The sequence below is a fragment of the Cydia pomonella genome, chromosome 11, assembly GCF_033807575.1.
Source record: "Cydia pomonella isolate Wapato2018A chromosome 11, ilCydPomo1, whole genome shotgun sequence".
Lineage (NCBI taxonomy): Eukaryota > Metazoa > Arthropoda > Insecta > Lepidoptera > Tortricidae > Cydia > Cydia pomonella.
Window position 1 is genome coordinate 1,522,316 of NC_084713.1, and position 18,251 is coordinate 1,540,566.

Sequence of the window (18,251 nt, forward strand, 5' to 3'; positions counted from 1 at the left end):
TACAGTACAGTGCTGCCATCTGTGTACGAACTAGAACCTATAAAGTTCGGTTTTGTGCCAATAGTACGTCACTAAAGTGCCATGGTGTATCTTCCCTCCCCCGTTGTTTCACACCCTTGGTCGCCTATACAGACGCGTAGCGTAGTTTGACAACTCAACTCGTTTGAACACGACCATTCAGCGAGTGCATAGCGAGTGTGTTTGAGAGAGTAAAATATGAATACAACTGCTTCTTATTCATCAGGTATGTTTTTTTACCAATATCTAAAAAGTATTATTTATCGTAATGGTTGATAAAAAACCATGTGTTTGCGGAATGTGGTAATTATGTCTTGCTGTTTTACTACAAATACTCGCACAGTAGTCACTTTAGTGAAGGCCAACCAGTGGTGCAAAAAAACCGGAAGAAAAAACTGTCAGGCGCTTGTAACTTTTTAGGTTGTTTTGTGAATTTGGCGGTTGTATTATGTCTTTGATTTTCCTAGATGGGTAAGTTCCATTGTTTACTACATGTATAGTGCTAATTTTGTATTATGAACAGTGTTATTTAACGTTACTATGTAGTGAACGAGTTCTAAACTAGTTTTTGACTCTTATAATGTAAACAAAACAGTAGGCGTTCGCAATTCGCATTCCTCCGATGTCTGAGTGCAGAATGTTGTTTTGAATTTTATGTCAATGGTATCATATTCATAACATAGAAACATTATATGTTGTTAGTTTAGTCTTACTTACAAATCTATAGAATGGGATCCCCGTCTTACTGTTTACTGGATTAAGTATTCTTGAAGATTAAATCCTTTCTTTCCACTGGTAATTATATTAATTATAGTCAACTCAAGACACTAATTTTTTAGATAGAGTAGATAAATAATCATATAAAAACAATATCATATTTAATGTAATTAAAATTTAACAACAGTATATTCATTAACAGAATCGAATAACTCAGAAGAATAATGATTCAAATTGTTTCCTTTTCATTAAATATTTTGCCTTATTCACATTAACAGTTTTATATTCCATTACATAGGTAATAAACTGGCTTATAATATGATAAGAAAAGCATTAAATTTTGCTGAATAATACACATGAATGATAGCCTTATTTATCTCAACATGTGGTCGAGTCCATTACGTTCATCATATGACTTTTGATAAGATTGGCACTTATTTTGTCTGGGCTATAAATTTTATCGAAAATGTTTTAAAAGTTTCGTAATTTGGTAAGTATGTAAATTAATTATAGACCGCGGGCCTGGAGCATATGTCATCATCTCCCATCGATACTTTGTCAGATGATATAGATATAGTTTGGATGCTGTTTTAAATTAAAAAAACCATCAGCCGGTTGTGTCCCGGTGGAAAAACTGTCAGCTGTAAAATGAACATGTAAAAAATATGCATGGCAAAGTATGCATAATGTGTAAATTGCGTAATCCATTGGTGGCTTTTCAGGCGTAATGCTACATGCAAAGTTTAATGATTTGTTATTGCTATCATAAAAAGGTATAGCGTCTATTTTTTACATGTTGATGCGACAAGCTGATGTACTTACCACCGCAACCTTGTTTTACGTATTTCGGTGGCTGCCAACCCACCACCGGAGCGGTAACTGACGTACCTAGCCGTTAACCACTACACGCGTTTTCGACCGGGAGGCGATTGGTCATGGAAATCTGTTCCTGGCTCGCGGTCTATTATATTCATGTTTTTTGGCAAAAATTACATTTTTGGTACAAGGTTTCATTGCTGACTGTACTTTTCTTTCCTCAGGCAAGTAATACCCATCAAGACAATTCTAAAAACCCCAAACACAATTTGGTTACATTGTTTTATCAGTTATCACAGACTCACAGAGTTCCTATGGCACCCCCTGTTTCCAACATCAGATCAGCTTGATGATACCATAATATTGCATTGTCATCCGACGCACATAATATGTAGTATACGTATGTAAATTTTCAGTTTCATTGGAAACCGGGAAGTAGGTCATTGCAAGTTAAATAAAAGCTTGTAAAAAAGATTTACAATATAAACAGTTACCAACGGAGGTCCTACCGCGAACACCAAACTTCGCAAATTGCAGGCATCTTTCTGTTTTACTCCGATTAAGGCAAAATTAGAGATTTGAAATCTATGCTCTCATGCTCCTACTAATTATTTTTGGCAGATAAGTGTGTTTGTCGGTGGACTGTTAATCAGTGGGCCCCTTAAGGCACCCCGCCTTAGGACAAGAACAACAAATTTCATCTAAATTGATACAGTGGTATAAGCCTGAAGAGGTAACAGATAGAGCTACTTTCACATTTATTACTTTATGGATTATGTATATCTTGATCACAACTTTACATGACACTTATTTAAAATTTCAGATCAATGGTACAGTACTACCCCGGGACACAGTCGGCGCGGATCAATTGAGAGCGCGCTCAGTATACAGGGCAAGGAGACAGGTATGTCGATGTTACAACTTAACTCAGTTACCCAATCTTTATTACAGTCGGTTATTCACACTAGTTAACACAACACCAAGTGGTAACTACTGGTAATTTTTTTGCCACCTATTACCACTGGTAACTGGGAAAAAAATCCCACTAGGTACAGTCAGCGTCAAATACTTTGTAGCAGTCAAAGTGGCCAAATAGTTCGGTACACCATACTATATATATTGTGTATCGAACTATTTGGCTACTTTGGTTGCTACAAAGTATTTGACGCTGACTGTACCACCAACTTGGTTTGGTGATAACTACTGGTGTTAAAGTATTTTCAAGGGGCTCTTAGACTATTTACACTACACAGAGAGATTGCATAGTGTAATATTCCCTTTACAATCTGTTACTTACGACGTTGTACAAACACTTGCCTGTCAAAATCATTTTTAGAGGAAGCTGTTTTGCATAGCTAATTCTGCTGCTCTAACTGTAGCTTTGAAATTTCACTATACCACCACCATGTACCTTGAAAATTTGCCAGTATATTATTACTTAAAAAAAAAAACAGAATAGGTAAGTAAGTTAGTTGAGCTGCCTCGCAAGGAAATGCCGTGCAAAGCAGCTTGGTCTGTCTGTAGACGTGCCTCGAGGCTAAAGCGCTGCTGCCTCGGCGAGGCACATCTGTTTGAGCTGCTTCGAACCGTAATTTCCTCGCGAGGCAGCTTGTGTGGATCCGCCGATTGACTTGTAAGCACCGGCCGGCTTTCCAGGCCTTTTGTGAATGAAATCACGTCATTCGTACCCACGGAATGTACTTACAAGGATGAATCATAAGTCCACATCATGTGATTCATAAACAAAAGTTCGAATAACTAAGGTTTTTTTAAGTCTCAGTAAAGCCACAGAGCCAAAAATGTTTTACAAATTTGCGATGAACGCTTTATTATGTGTTGTATTGAATTATATGTATGAAATGCATGGGTTATATTATATACCAAAATGCCCTATTTTCTATGCATGTTTTAGCACATTATTTAATATATCCTGTTGATTGCAAAAAAAAAAACTTTTCTGTATTAAAAATTAAAACCAAAAAATATGTATTGTTGAATTGCCATTTTGGCATTTACTGTTCAGTAAGTAAACTATGTAGTTAAGTATTTAATGTCTATCAATGTTCACTAATCACTACATCGGGGTAACTTCGAAAGCAGTAGCAGTAGCGTAAGTGTCTGTAAAGTATGGTGATTCTGGTTTAGTGGATAGCCACCTTCAAAATTACTCCGTTCGAAATTACGAGGGCTGTCCACAAGTTGTTAGTTGCTCTGGCTCTACTCATGCGATTACAATATTATTCATACCATTGTGAGGGATCTTTCATTTACCTATTGAAGTGATGTAAATACATTTTTAGAAAACGCTTAGTTTTAATATAAGTATTTTTACTTCGAAGCGTCGAAACCTAGTAGTCATGAAAATCTGTAATTGAGACTCCATTATGTGCTGCCATTTTATAAACAGTATTTGTTGGAAAAAAAATAGTTTTTTGGGTGCTGCTAATTACGTCCGACGAATCTCGACCGTTTTTTGACGTATAAATTTAAGTTCGATTTTCATAGATTTCGATACGAAATTCATTTAATTGTGCCTAAAATTGCCGTTGTTATTATTATTATCCGTCACAAACTCTCGGGTTTTTAAGCCCGGTCATTTATAAGGCGTGGGTGGGGATATAGATCCAACACGTAGAGGCCTTTTGGAGAGCTTTGATGTCATGTAGAACGCCTGCTGGAACCCATTCATGGGTAAGTACATAAATAGATACCCATAAACTGATTTGAGCAGGCATTTGAGGCTATTGCAGAAAAATGAATAGAATCCTGGTCTATGGTTTGAATTTGGGTGGAAAATAAGACTGGGCTATTGCTAAGAGTTCCGGACACCTGCCATAACATTGTTATCAAGACAGGCGGAGACTCGCCACTCGCTAGATGGGCACCTGATGCGCCGTCGTAAAGACGGCCAGGCGCAACACCGGCGTGAGCGGCTCAGGGGTGTCGAGAGGTGTGCTGCGCTTTTTCCGAAGTTACTCGCGGCGTTATGCCCTTTAACACTTCCACCCCTGGAGCGTATAGCTGTAGGGTCTCCCCTCTGGACGGCCAATTAAGGCAAGCCAGAGCTGAGAGTCCTACGGGTCCCACTCCGACCGACGAAGACACGCCGGAGACGGAGACCCTGACCGACTCTCTGGAGCACTCAGGTCCATGGGGTCGTTACTCCCCAACAACTCGCCACAAGCTGCGCTGCGGGCTTATTATGATTATTATTTTTATTAACTTGCAATGTACCTATGTATGTACGGGTCAAATCTTGCAAGTTAAATTTGACCCACTTCCTGGTTTCCGATGAAGCTGAAAATTTACATACATATTTAAGTATGGTGCAATGCAATATTATGGTACCGTCGAGCTGATCTGATCTGATGATGAAGACAGGAGGTAGCCATAGGAACTCTGTGATAAAACAACTCAACCTTTTTGTGTCTGGGGTTTTTAGAATTGTCTCGATGGGTATTAGTTGCCAGCGATAAAAGCTTGTACCAAAAATAATTTTTTTGCCGAAAATTTATTTGTAAGCAATTCGTAACTCCATAATACAAAACAGCTTTCGGTTAAAAATATATAGTAAAAAAACTATTCGCATTAATTTAAAAAAAAAATCATCCGCATAATTAGCATTGAAATATCCCCCACAATGCTATAAATATAAGCCGGAGCAACTAACAACTTTTGGAACAGCCCTCGTACATTATATAAATACAGCTTACATTTCTCAAAAGTATGTTCTGTAGGGTAGGTGTAATGTCATGTAAATAATAAATTCAGCATATTTTCTTCCAACCAGTATCTGTTTATTTATTATTGAACCAAGTAAAAACACTTGTGCAAATGCAAATTCCCAGAGACGTTTTTTTGTCAGCACAACCATTTAGCGTGTCGTGTCATCGCTCCGTGGCCGATGCCTGTACAGACTTGTCCGATTCCTATGCCGTCTGTTTTCTACTTATCAGACTTTGAAACAATAACTATTGTTCTTGATAATATTATGATTGACAGTCATTCATTAATACTTCCGTAGTTCAATGAAAAATTGTCTTGTTCTAAATAAATAATAATTTACAAGTCTATGATGAAAAAGTTTTTCGAATATTTACAGATGAAACCTGTTGGGGTTAACCTAAATAAATAAATAAATATTGTAGGACATTATTACACAATTTGGCTAAGTCCCACAGTAAGCTCAATAAGGCTTGTGTTGAGGGTACTTAGACAACGATATATATCTTCTTCTTCTTCTTTGCCTAGCCTTTTCCCATGTCATTTGGGGTCGGCTCTCCTCGTCATTCTTCGCCAGGCGTATCTGTTCTGGGTCGTCGAGACATTTGTTTGAGCTTTCTTAAGGTCGTTGTTTATGACGGACATCCAGGTCGTAAGGGGTCTACCTCTGCCCGATCTTTTGGAGCCAACGTTGATGCTCAGGACTTGTCTAGTCATGTGATCTTCTGGCCTCCTCATGACATGGCCAATTGGCCATACCACTTTAAGCGAGATTCAGAAAGCTTATCTTCAATGGGCCGGATCTTAAAACTGCCGCGGATGTGCTCGTTTCTAACCCTATCAAGTAGAGTGACACCTCCTGCCCACGACGACAACGATATATATAATATATAAATACTTAAATACATAGAAAACATCCATGACTCAGGAACAAATATCCATTATGCTCATCACACGAATAAATGCCCTTATCCAGATTTGTACCCGGGACCATCAGCTTCGTAGGCAGGCAGGCACCCACTAGGCCAAACCGGTCGTCAAATGTTACAGATATAAGCTTTTTTTCTATTACCTATATCTCGTCACGTTTTTTGCACTTAAGTTAAACAGATATATCTCTATAAATTAGTATATTCGCTTATATTTTAGCAACAATAGTTCCATAGTCTGAGGGCCTACTGTGAAAACCGAAATTCACAAATTTTGGATCACACTCTTTTACTCCAATGAAGATCGTAAATAATAACAATTTTTGAAATAACAACAAAGTGAGGCAGTGCCTGCAGTGCTATAAATGTCATCGAGTTGGACCACGCTAAGTTTTCATGCTAAGTACTCTACCAGGTATGGAGCTTATAGGAATATGTATGTATGCATTCTCACTGGCGACTTAGTGCAAAGTTAGCGTGGTCCGCATGAATTTGACGTTTATGTTAGCTCCACCCTTTTTCATTAGCCACGTTGGTGTGTTGCACATTGTCTTAGCAAACTTTATTATGAGAACAACAAATTAAATTAAAATAGATCTGTCTATGATACAATCTAATCGTTAAGCATTTACATACCTATATCAAAACCTTAGTGAACATTGATAGACCTATATACATTTTATCACTATAACAAGCTATTATTTTTTCTTTTTCTTTGATAACATATATTTTAGGTAACTTATGTACTATATGAGGCTGCAAGAACTCTTCCATACTTGTATTTATTCACACTTGACTCAAGTATCCACTTCAATCTGCTCGAACTGTAAGTAGAGGTGAAAGGCGTACTTTAGATAGTGTACTTTCGGCATGTTTTCATGCTCTAAATACATACCTAATGAAGACTTATCTGTTGACGGAAATGAAATTTGCCTTCATACATCTGAAAAAGGGATAATTATCAAGTAGAAAAAGCATAAATTCAGTGTGTTATTTTTGTAAGTTTTCATTTGCATTCGAAACATTTCATGTTACCTACTTTAATGAAGGTCGCCATTAAACATATTAAAGCGGCCAGAATACTCACAAATGTTTAGATATTTTTGAGCACCTTGGCCGCTTCGATATATCCGTTCCGTACACGGCGGGAAGAAGTTGATATCTCGAGAGAAAAAATTGAAGAATGAACCTTATGTAATTCTATTTTAGGTTCAAATTTCTTCAATTTTATTTCTTTTTTATATAAGATGATAACATAACCTTCCCGCCGTGTACCGATATGGCGACTGGACAATTTAACATACCCAGTGTTTTGTTTGAATTGTGGGTTCGATTCTCACATTACTAAATCTCTAACAATACATTTAACAAAAATGTGTTTCTATCTAATAAGTTTACTTCTTTTTGCTCGAGTGTTTTTAGTTTTAATAACAACATATTTTAACTGACGGGCTCACAAGGCCGTTAACTTAAGGAATGCTAGAATGAGCACTAATCAGAATGGTATAACATTGCCAGATGTCGGGGACAGCGGTGGAACCACATGAAGCGGTTCCAAGGAATCAACAACAAAATACAAATACTATAGAAACCGTGCATTGTCAAATCTTAACTCATAAGTTTGAGAATGGACTAATCATCTGCTGACGTATTTGCAATGAAAAATAAGTATTTTACTGAAAACAAAAGCATAGTGGTTATTAAAATATACTATAGGTACACTAAATGGAATTATTTTAGATGAAGAATGAAATTAATATGCTCGAATAAGATGCAACTGTCCCTATTAGATATTCTAGTCATTATAATACTTACTCAAGAATTCTTATATATATTGCAAATAAGTTGGTTGCCCAGAATCCAGCGATCTTTAGACAGAATAAACACAATAGACATTAATAATGATATACAAAGCATAAGCTATGATGTATTTGATCAATTTAATTTTACACATGACATACTACACAAATTTGGTTTAATATGCTCTTATACTGTCTAAGGACTAGATAACATTAAGATTAGTAGCACCATGTATGCACCCAACCCAACAAAACAATGCTTAATATGACTTTAAATTTATTCCATTATTAGTTCATTAAGAAGCATTGTCTTGTCACATAATTGTTTGTTAAATGAATACCTTATTGTTTGTGAATTTACTGTACCTATTTGGTAAGTTTTACAGTGGAAATTAATGCATTTTGTGTTATTTTAAGCATGCTAGCAAGTAACTAAGTATGTATGTTTGATTTGAAAAAAAAAAGAATGAAAACGAAAGGAAAAAAAGTTTGATAAAAGAATGAAGGAAATGAAAAAAAAAAACAAGTAATGGGAAAGTAATGCAAAAATAGGAAAAGTAAATGGGAAAGAAACGAAAAAATAAGAAAACAAGTTTCGAAATGCAAAAAAAATTGGAACATGAAAAAATAATCTGACAAAAAAAAATAGTATGTCTGTAAAAAAAAAAACAATAGTTTTATGGACCGATGGAAATGGAAAACGCCTCTAGGATGACTGGACATCACGTAAAAGGAAAATCACCAATGCAGTATTAGGGCGATGGCACTATTAGGGCAACTGGACCAAGTTTCTCGAACTTTCTGGCTCAGAGGGATAATAGGGGAAGTGGAACATTGTGTGTTGTGTGTGCATTTTCTGAGGTGTTATGGTGTTGTAGATTATGTGCGAGACACGAGCGACACAGATTGCTCCAGCGACAAGGCAGAGTACGAGCCGGTGACGGAGCCCGAAGATGACGGGCCGCTGGATTGGGACTCGTCAGGGCAGAGCGATGTGAGACAACTGTTTATTTTTATTATAGTCCTAAACAGAGCCGTAACTATACCAACTGACACCCGTGGCATATTCAACGAATGGCGCTGGTGCTCATGGCCTCTTGATTAAATTGGGGCCCTTTGGCCTGGTGGCATTTTGCCCGCTTTGCCCTATAGTTAGATGGAGTCAACCCGAGTCCACCTGACACAATATTTTATTTGTTTTATTTTCTTATTCTTTTTGGCTTTTTGTTCTAGCTAAAGTACTCGTAGTTTGGTGATCCAGTTAAATCTAGTGGTCATGGGAGTTGACAAAACAGTTCTTTTGATGACTTAACGATTAAATTATAATTCGAATTAGAATCCTGTTTTCTTTTTACAAATTCTATTTTTTATTTTATTTTATTAAATTATTATTATAGCCCGAGCGCGCGCCGCCTCGGCCGAGGCACGTCTAGTGGCCGTTTTGTGCGCGAGGAAATTGCCTCGCGCGTATTTTGTATTTTCGACTCACATCTTCCATCTCTCTATTCCAGAACGAAATAATAGCGACCAAAGTGATCGAAGTGAGCGTCGGCGACGACGGCGACCTCGAGTTCGCGGACTCGGAGCAGGACGAGTCGGAAGGCAGCGACTCCGAGATGGACCTCCACGACTTCTGGGAGTGCGCGCAGTGCCGCGCCGAGAACAACAACCCGCTGTACCGCTACTGCGAGAAGTGTTTCAAGGTGAGACACTTTCGATGTTTGAAGAAGTTATCGAGCCTCCCCACACTAGCGGCTCCCGAGTGTCGGCGTCTAGTCAACTCTATGGCTGCTGCTCGACGCAACGTTGGCGCAACTGCGCAGCGACGCCATTTTCCATAAGCGCTGACTAGACGCCGACGCTCAAAAGACGCTAGTGAGGGGTGGTCCTAAGTGGAGAAAAGTGGGCACTCCTAGACATCTACTATTGGAAATTAAGTCATTGCTAAAATGTTGATTATACGTTATACCCACCTAACACCAAGATGTTACCACTGATTGTAGCTGGGATTTTTTTACTGAGAAAGAAAATTCCAGTACCAAAGTAAAATGTCATATTAACAACTGGAAATACTTGAAAAGCTGGGATGCATTTAATTTGAAGGGTTTCAAGTAGCAACCCTACTCCTTAAAAATTACTGATTGAAGCCTTATTTAGTTACAATTTTGATAAAAATCAATGAGAATGTCAATCAATTTTTATATCTATATCAGGCTAGGTTGAAGGCTATGTCAAATTTTATATTCAGTGCTTTTTCTGTTACCAATCCTCAATTAATAAATCGATAGAAATTAGGCGAGTCCACACAGAGCGAGCATACGCGCGAGGCAATTCCCTCGCGCGTATGTTCGTTCTGGGTGGACCCGCCTAATCGAATTGTGTTGACAAATGGTGTGTTATGTTCCATCATACATTGTTATTTGAGAAGTTTCATCTTGGGAAAGAAACTTGTGAATACTATATTCATTAAGATCAATCCCGTTTTTTAGGAATCTCTCTTTACTAAAAAAATTGAGAAACAACATCATCGGAATCTTATGTCTATTTTATTTGGATAAACTGTTACGTATGTGTGTGGTGTTGTGGTGTGTTATGGAGTATGTCTTCGTGTGTGAGTGATATTGACTGAAAGTTATACTGTAACAGAAAAAAATGTACGAGAAACAGGATATTTTACATATCAATACGATGTTCTCTTATGTGTCTGTGTGTGAAATGTGAAATAAAACACAAATGTGTGACTGTGTTGTATACTAGCTAGAGTAATGCATGAAGGATGAAAAGTTTTTTTACTGTCTGGATTGGACTAAGTCCGTCCCAAAGGTAAGTTTAAAAATAACCACACGAAAGTCGCAATTGCCTGGTCATTTAAGTATCGCTTGTGCCGTGACCCAATCCAAAGTATTTTGAGCAAAACACGTATTTAGTGCCCCGGCTCGCATAGAGGAACGGCGTACGGATCTGCATCAAGCGTGAAGACCTACTTGGCTTTCAAATATCGACTGTTAAGGGGTTAACAGTGTGTCGTTTTGTTTGGCTATTTGCGAACCGAGAGCAATTCCTGCGTCCTGGCTGATAGAATAAAATAACACCAATAACTTTTTTTTATTATTCAATTAGCCACACGAGACGGCATTATTGTTCCATTTGATTGCAGCAATGTCACCTTTGGGAACAACCCATGTATTGTATAGGTAAAGCCCCTTTTGTTTTTGTTTGAAATATTTAGTATGACGTCAGGTCAGACGCCAAGAAGCTTGACTCTGCCCACACGTAAAATGTATAATTAACCATAAACTGGATAAATAATATTCTTGTGAACCGTACACAATTGTATACGAAGTGGCTTTACTAAATTATTCTAACTATACATTTATTTATAAACACCAAAAGTAAAAATGTATCGGATTGACACTTGACAGTTGCGAACGAAAAGTTACGTGATAATTTCCATATTTCATATTTTATAGAAACTTCGATTGTCGTTTACTATAAACGATTGTCACTTTTCGGTGAAGGAAAACATCGTGAGGAAACTTGACTAATTCCAATAAGGCCTAATTTCCCCTGTGGGTTGGAGAAAGGCCGGGACAACAAGAGGAAGATGACGACGAGACTTGGCCAGCTGTACGGGATATGATGGTCGCACTTTTATCACGTCTGTCATGCGGTACTCTTGTTACTTGTTAAAGTGACTGGCACGATGACAGACGATAAAAGCGACCATCTTAGGTCCGCTGTACACAAATTGATGTATCGTTTTTTTTCACTAAATTATTCTGCAGAAATAAATGAAAATAAGTTGAAGTGTTATCCCAATATGAGGAAATTAATAATAATCAAATAAAAAAAAAACAATTCCAAATTTTTATCTAACAGATGTCTTCAAACGATATAAGAAAGTTTAAATAAAGGAAAAAAGGAATGGAAAGATACGCATACTTCAGGTATGCTTCGGTAGCTCAGTTGGTTCAGAGCGATCGGACCAGTGTTCCGAATGGTCGCAAGTTCGAATCTTGCCCGAAGCGGCGAATATTTCCATTATTCCTCTATTTAAAATTGTTCTGCTCTCGTCTAAAATTTTATTCTTTTAAGATAAAACAATCAATGAACTCTGAATATTTCATGACCCCAAAAAATAAAAAAATAAAACAAAACTGACAAATGTAACAAGAAAAACTGTATGTAACAAATATCTGTTAATTTACTAAACATTTTAATCCAATTCTAGGTACGTAAAAACTTCTTCCCGCCGAGGCCAAGAAAAAACAAGCGTAAGCGAGTATCTGACGTTCCGCGAACTTGCTCTGTCGATTCCGGTGTCGAATCCGCCTTTAACAGCCAGGAGAGTCTATCCCAGGCCACTGACCGTGATAGCCAGGTTACTAATAGCCAGGGGACTGATAGCCAGGTTACTGATAGCCAAGCAACTGAACTTAGTCAACCTGGCTCCAGTCAAACAGAGCTAAGTCAACCTGACTCTCAAGGTACATCCTCTACGCCGATTTTAGGTAGACCTGTAAAGCGCCGCGCTGAATCCGCCGACCGTAATAACAAGAGAATGAAAATCGATTATTCCGATAGCGATACCGATGATGATGAGCCTAGACGTAGGAAAGCTAAAAGCGCCGATCCCGAAGTAGCACCTTTGATTAAAACTACCAGCGATCCATCGCTTACAATCGATGATTCCGTCAAACTCACTAAGAAAGCGATCATCAATTCCATTAAAGATAAATTCGATAACGAGAATCTGTGCATAATTTGCTACGCTGAGCCTAAATCGGCAGTGTTCGTGCACGGCAGGATAGCGCATATTTGCTGCTGCTATGAGTGCGCGAACAAAGTTTGGAGGAAGGCTAAGAGGTGTCCGCAGTGCAATTGTAAAGTTAGTAATGTTTTGAGAGTTTTATAGATATGTGAACGTACGAGTGTTTTTTTAAAAGCTTTGTACTGAAATTGAGTGTTCAGAGCAAGTCTTGTTTTTTTTGGTACAGTCTTTTGCAAAAATATCTTCACAACGATACGCGCAAAAATATAAGACACGGTCTTAAAATTAAAATTGTTTATTACACGTGTCATTCTTGCAGGTGATTAAATATACCATTTTTTTTCTTGTAAAAATACGACAAGTTTATATTGCTAATGAATCTATTTAAATTTTAGTACAAATCTTATTAAAAATGCTTATACGTTAACGACACAGCGTTTCGCCTAGAACTAGAGAAAAAAACTGGAAAAAGAGCAGTAAATAAATAAAGAATACGCAGAGAGGATTTACAAAAATCACAAAATTCTTAACGTGCACCTAATTTGAAATAAGGATTTGTTTTTTATAAAGTAATTTTATCTCGTTCTAGGCGAAACAAAGTGCGACATTTCGAAATCTCGCTTGCTTTAAATCGTACCCACAGATGTGTTCAAACTTTTGGTTTTCCGTCTATTTAATGCCTCAAAAACTCGGTATCTGAGTCTTCGAAAAAGGCTGAGTTTTTAAATTATTAGATACTTTTTAAATTAGCTAAAAATACAATCATTGTATTGATGATTAAAGTCACTAGTAAATAAGATTATTATTAATTTTCCACAATTTTCAGTATTTCTAGGCTAAGTGAGTGAATGATTCGAAATGTTGTATGTCATTTGAGTTCGAGGAACTTTTTTTTATTTGCGGACATCTTTATAAGCCAACCACCAGCCGATTTATATAGAACTTAACGACCCGTCTGACGATGTGGTATGCGAAATAAATACATATTTTTGAATGTTTTGCTTATAAATATTAAGTATTTCATATTTCCCGTTAATATCTATTGGCCAAAAATGCGACACCTTATTATTAATTGATTTCATTACTAGCTTTTTTTTTTACTAAAAACCACATATTTTTATTATTGAATATTCGCCTCGATGGTATTAAAATAGTGGCGATCCGTTAAGGCAATATTCGGAATCGTGTTTTGATTAGCAAAAAGTAGATTACTAGATTTTTTTCTACGCAAAAATTTTGGCCTTTCCATGAAGTGTTGGCTGACTCGGACGACCTACCCCATAATTTTTTTTTTCTTTTTTTTTTCTAATCAAAACACGATACCGAATATGCCCTTAAATGGATCCCCACTAATTTTGTTACAAGTTGTATAGCTAATTACAATCGTCAAAATAACGTCACAGGTACCACATTGCTAGATGACTCGTTTCGGAAATCTAATATTTTGTAGGTGTTTCCTCATAATCGAATAAACCAACAATCGTCAAAGTTCATTCGTAAATCTTATTGTATCGAGATATGTTCTGCCAATTGTCAGTTACGTGTGTTGCTGTTAATACATAAAACAACCTCTCAACATCTTCAAACATTGGGTATGATACAGATTTTGCAGACAATTTGAGAGTCGTAAAATAGCCTCCTTACTTTCCGCTCTATAATAGGCCATACAGCTCGGTCGGTGGTGACTTGCCTCGGCCGCATTGCCTCGGGCGACGCACGTCTTCACCGACCGAGCTTCGCGCGGCAATTTCCTCGCGAGGCGGCTTGCCCCGTGTGGACCCGCATCTAGCTAAAACTAAGGAGGCTGAGTAATAACAAGTACCAAGTTGATTACAAAGTTTCAATTCGTGAGGCATTTGGAGATTTGCCTTTGCCTTTAAAGAAAAAAATATTATTTTTGAACCAATTTTGATTATATATTTAATGATGTTTTTTGAGGACGATTAACAATTACAAGATTATTGTATTTGTTGAAGCACACACGTTTGGTTTTATTTTTTTGCTTTAGTTAAATCTATTTCGCTATATTCAGGAAATACATCTATTTCCTTATAATAGTAATTCATACAAGGGACGGTGCTATAGGATAAAATTATAGAATAGTTAAGGCTTGTACAAACGCTGCAACAAATGAGATGCGATTTTGGATCATTGCTGGCTAAGTAACTGCAAAAAATAATCGGTCGATCAAATTCCACAATGTATCGCAAATCGCATCCGATTATCGTGACGTTTGTAGAGGTCCTTATAGTGAAATTGATTGGAATAGACTTAGTAATGTAGAAACTCGTGCCACCGAACAGAGTAATATATTTCTTTTAAATTAGTTTAGGGGTCAAAGCTTCCTAGCTTGCACTGGTTGTAATTTGTTTTAATGCCAAAAGTGAGGATCATTTTATTTAGTTAGACCACATAGCTTTTAGCTTGAAGCTGAATAGGAGTGTAGTTTTAGGTTTCGAAGAAATTCAAATAGATGGCGCTTTCTCTGTAGGTTGTTTATGGTCTGTTTTTTTTTACCAATTGGTAAAATAATAATTCAAATGCGTTTGGTATGTCACGCAACTATTGAATTTGTAGAGTATCAAATGATACAATCTTATAAAGAAGTTAAGCATGGCATTGATAGACCAAGAAGATTAGTAGTTCCCTTTATTTTTAATATTTATTGATATGTTGTATTCTACACTGTTTCGATATTAGGTATATCGAAAGTCGATAAAAGAGAAAATGGCTATACAAACTGCCTCGAGAATTCCGGCTTCTGATAATTATTATTAAAGTGTTTAGTTTTTGTAGAATTAAATATTGTCTGTGACATTTGCTTCAGTGTTTAGTGCATTTGTGTCCATTTAAATGCGTGCTATGTATTTGAATTTTTTCGCGGACCGGTAACTTTTTCCTAGTATATTTCTAAGTGTATTTTATCTAGTAGATTAAAGACAGGAATGACATTAGATATAATTTAAAAACAATGTCTTCCGTTAGAATATTTATGTTCATTTTGTAAAAATAAGTGACGGGATATACTTTTCAATAAATCCATAGTGTCGACGGAGTTCGGCAGGTCTTGAGTAGATGTACATATATTTTAATGTAAATTAACACAGTTATGTTTGTATATGTAAATAAATACTGTACACTAATATAGAACACAAATGTACAGTAAAGTTATTGCCAGTAATTTAAATACTAGGTCAAAGTTACCGTTCTTTTCAAATGTCATTAATTATTAACCGCATATCATTTCAGCGCTTAGAAATAAGATATTTTAAAGCAATTTTGTTGATTAGTAAAGAATTAAAATATTATATTAGGTTAGGAATCCATTTTTTGTCTCTTAAACTACCCCACCACCTATCCTACCGCGTAGAGGATTTATCACTGTTTACTTGTTAATTAAAATTTCCTTGCGAAAAATTTATTAAACATATTTAAAAATGTAAAATTACGATCTCCTTTGTTAAAACCATGTAAATAGTAGGTTATTAGTTTTATTAAAACAATTGTAAGCCTCGGCTCGCTTATATATGAAAAAATATATAAATACAAAAAAATCGAACGATAAAAAATATAATAAATAAAAGTTTTTTTTTCAGCAATGTTGCATTTTTATTACTATATTATAAACCCCTTTAATTGTTTCTTGAAAGTACACAAACTGGTTTTGTTATGTTAATTATTGATTACAATATTTTCAGATTTTACTGTCAGTAGATATGTGCTTTCACGAAATAAGTAATACCTGTAATACTATATTAAGTACCTAGTATAACAGCCGTAACAGCGTAGCTGTATCCTATTGTTAACGCATTAAATTATTAGATTCCTACTGGTTTTCCAGTGGGTTTTACGGCCGTTATGCATGATACATAATAATAATCGATGACGAAACAACAGTACTAGAATTTTTCAGAAAAATAAAAACCCAAAATCGGTCTTCAACTGATTTTTTAAAATTATTCCGTTCCTAAGAATTGTCTTGCCAGCCATTCCTATCACAAATAATATAGGTACATGTGTAAATACATAAAACAAATATTAATAGTTATTTGTTTTACAATGGGGCAAAAGTTGTTTAACCGCTCTTGCTAATATTGATACCCGAGCGAGCGAAAGATTCACATTTGGTTTGAAATGTGGATTCTTGAGGGATGCGAGAGGGTTTCAAGGCACGATGGTTTTAAACAAATTTTGCCACCGAGTGAAACAAAAAAAAAATCACCACACCAACACGAAGAAAATACTAACTTGTAAAGTATAAAAAAATATATCATTCTAAATCATTAACAAAAGAAAACAACTCATAATTTGCATCAAATTACTTTGCCACTCTTGTGGATAATTTTGAACAATCAGGAGAGCCTGAAAAGCCAGGTGTGGTGAAAAAATAATGAATGCTTTACGTATAGGTGGTGACTATACGATTAGATATAATTTTACTTGCAGCTTGCTACTGACATGGTTTGCCAAACAATAGTACAATACTATTTGACATAAAATGCTGAAAATACCACTGGATCTCACGAAAACAGTTAAACTCATATCCATTAACTTCTGTTTTGAAGGGTTAACAATATTCAATGCCAACATTTTCCATGCTCTTGGCAAAGACTGACAAAACAAAATAGTGACGTCACTTCCATTTATAATTGTGGAGCTGGAGTACGCAGTGTAGTAGAAAAACATGATCCAGGCTAAAAATAGACCTACTCAATCTAGCTAGACTCAACACTTTCGCTAAACCAGCTCAAATGCTCCTTTAGATTTGCAACGATGATGTATATCTCGTGAGAATAGAACTATTACTAAGAAAAGGGCATTCGCCTCCACCTGTTTGTGTGTAGGACTAGTTTTCATGTCAGAAAAGGCCTGCTAGCGATACGAAATACAATTGTGGTAAGGTACTTAGCTGGGTATTGGATTCCGAAAGGGCTCCGTTGACAATTGGATACTGAGGGTCTACCGCGAACACTGAACTCACCGAAGTTCGCAAATTGCGGACATCTTTCTTTGACACTCTAATTACGCCTTAATTAGTTGCGATCTTGGTGTTCGCGGTAGGCCCTCTGAATACCCAAATTACTGTAAGATTTCTTATGATATTTAAAAAGTTTCCATTCTTAAAAAAACAGTTTCCAGTCTTTGAAATATGGGCGAACAATATCGTCGCTACCTTCATAAAAATCTCGTAACTCACACTGTTACTTCTAAGTTACCCCAGTAAAGTGTACCTATTACAGAGTTACTGCGTGATTTACTGGAATTATATACAACGAGAATCAGCTTACTAGAGGACGGTAGACCAAGCCAAGTTGGCAGCGATTTTGATAGCCCAGACTGTGAAAGTGTTAATTAAACGTCATAATTTGATAGAAATTTGACGTTTAAAATAACCCTTACACAGTCTCGGCTATCAAAATAGCTGAGAGAAAATATTCATCTCCGTTTGCATTAACTCTCATTCTAACGCTTCTTACA

At 36.4% G+C, this 18,251-nt stretch overlaps 1 protein-coding gene and 1 non-coding gene across 3 annotated transcripts; both read left to right on the top strand.

The window, feature by feature from the left end:
- The first annotated feature begins 47 nt into the window (after positions 1 to 47).
- Positions 48 to 16,372, top strand: LOC133522597 (E3 ubiquitin-protein ligase Mdm2-like). Of its 2 annotated transcripts, none has more exons than XM_061857955.1 (5): positions 48 to 244; positions 2,375 to 2,455; positions 8,881 to 8,996; positions 9,514 to 9,705; positions 12,234 to 16,372. In XM_061857955.1, the coding sequence occupies exons 1-5, from the start codon at positions 217 to 219 to the stop codon at positions 12,915 to 12,917; spliced, it is 1,101 nt and encodes a 366-aa protein (XP_061713939.1). In that variant the 5' UTR covers positions 48 to 216; the 3' UTR covers positions 12,918 to 16,372. The 2 variants fall into 2 exon arrangements, with proteins under 2 accessions (XP_061713939.1, XP_061713938.1); XM_061857954.1 differs by having other exon boundaries at positions 200 to 244; positions 7,722 to 8,996.
- Trnat-agu (transfer RNA threonine (anticodon AGU)) lies at positions 11,954 to 12,030 on the top strand. Its single transcript has one exon. It is a non-coding gene; the product is annotated as a tRNA-Thr (tRNA).
- Positions 16,373 to 18,251: the final 1,879 nt, after the last annotated feature.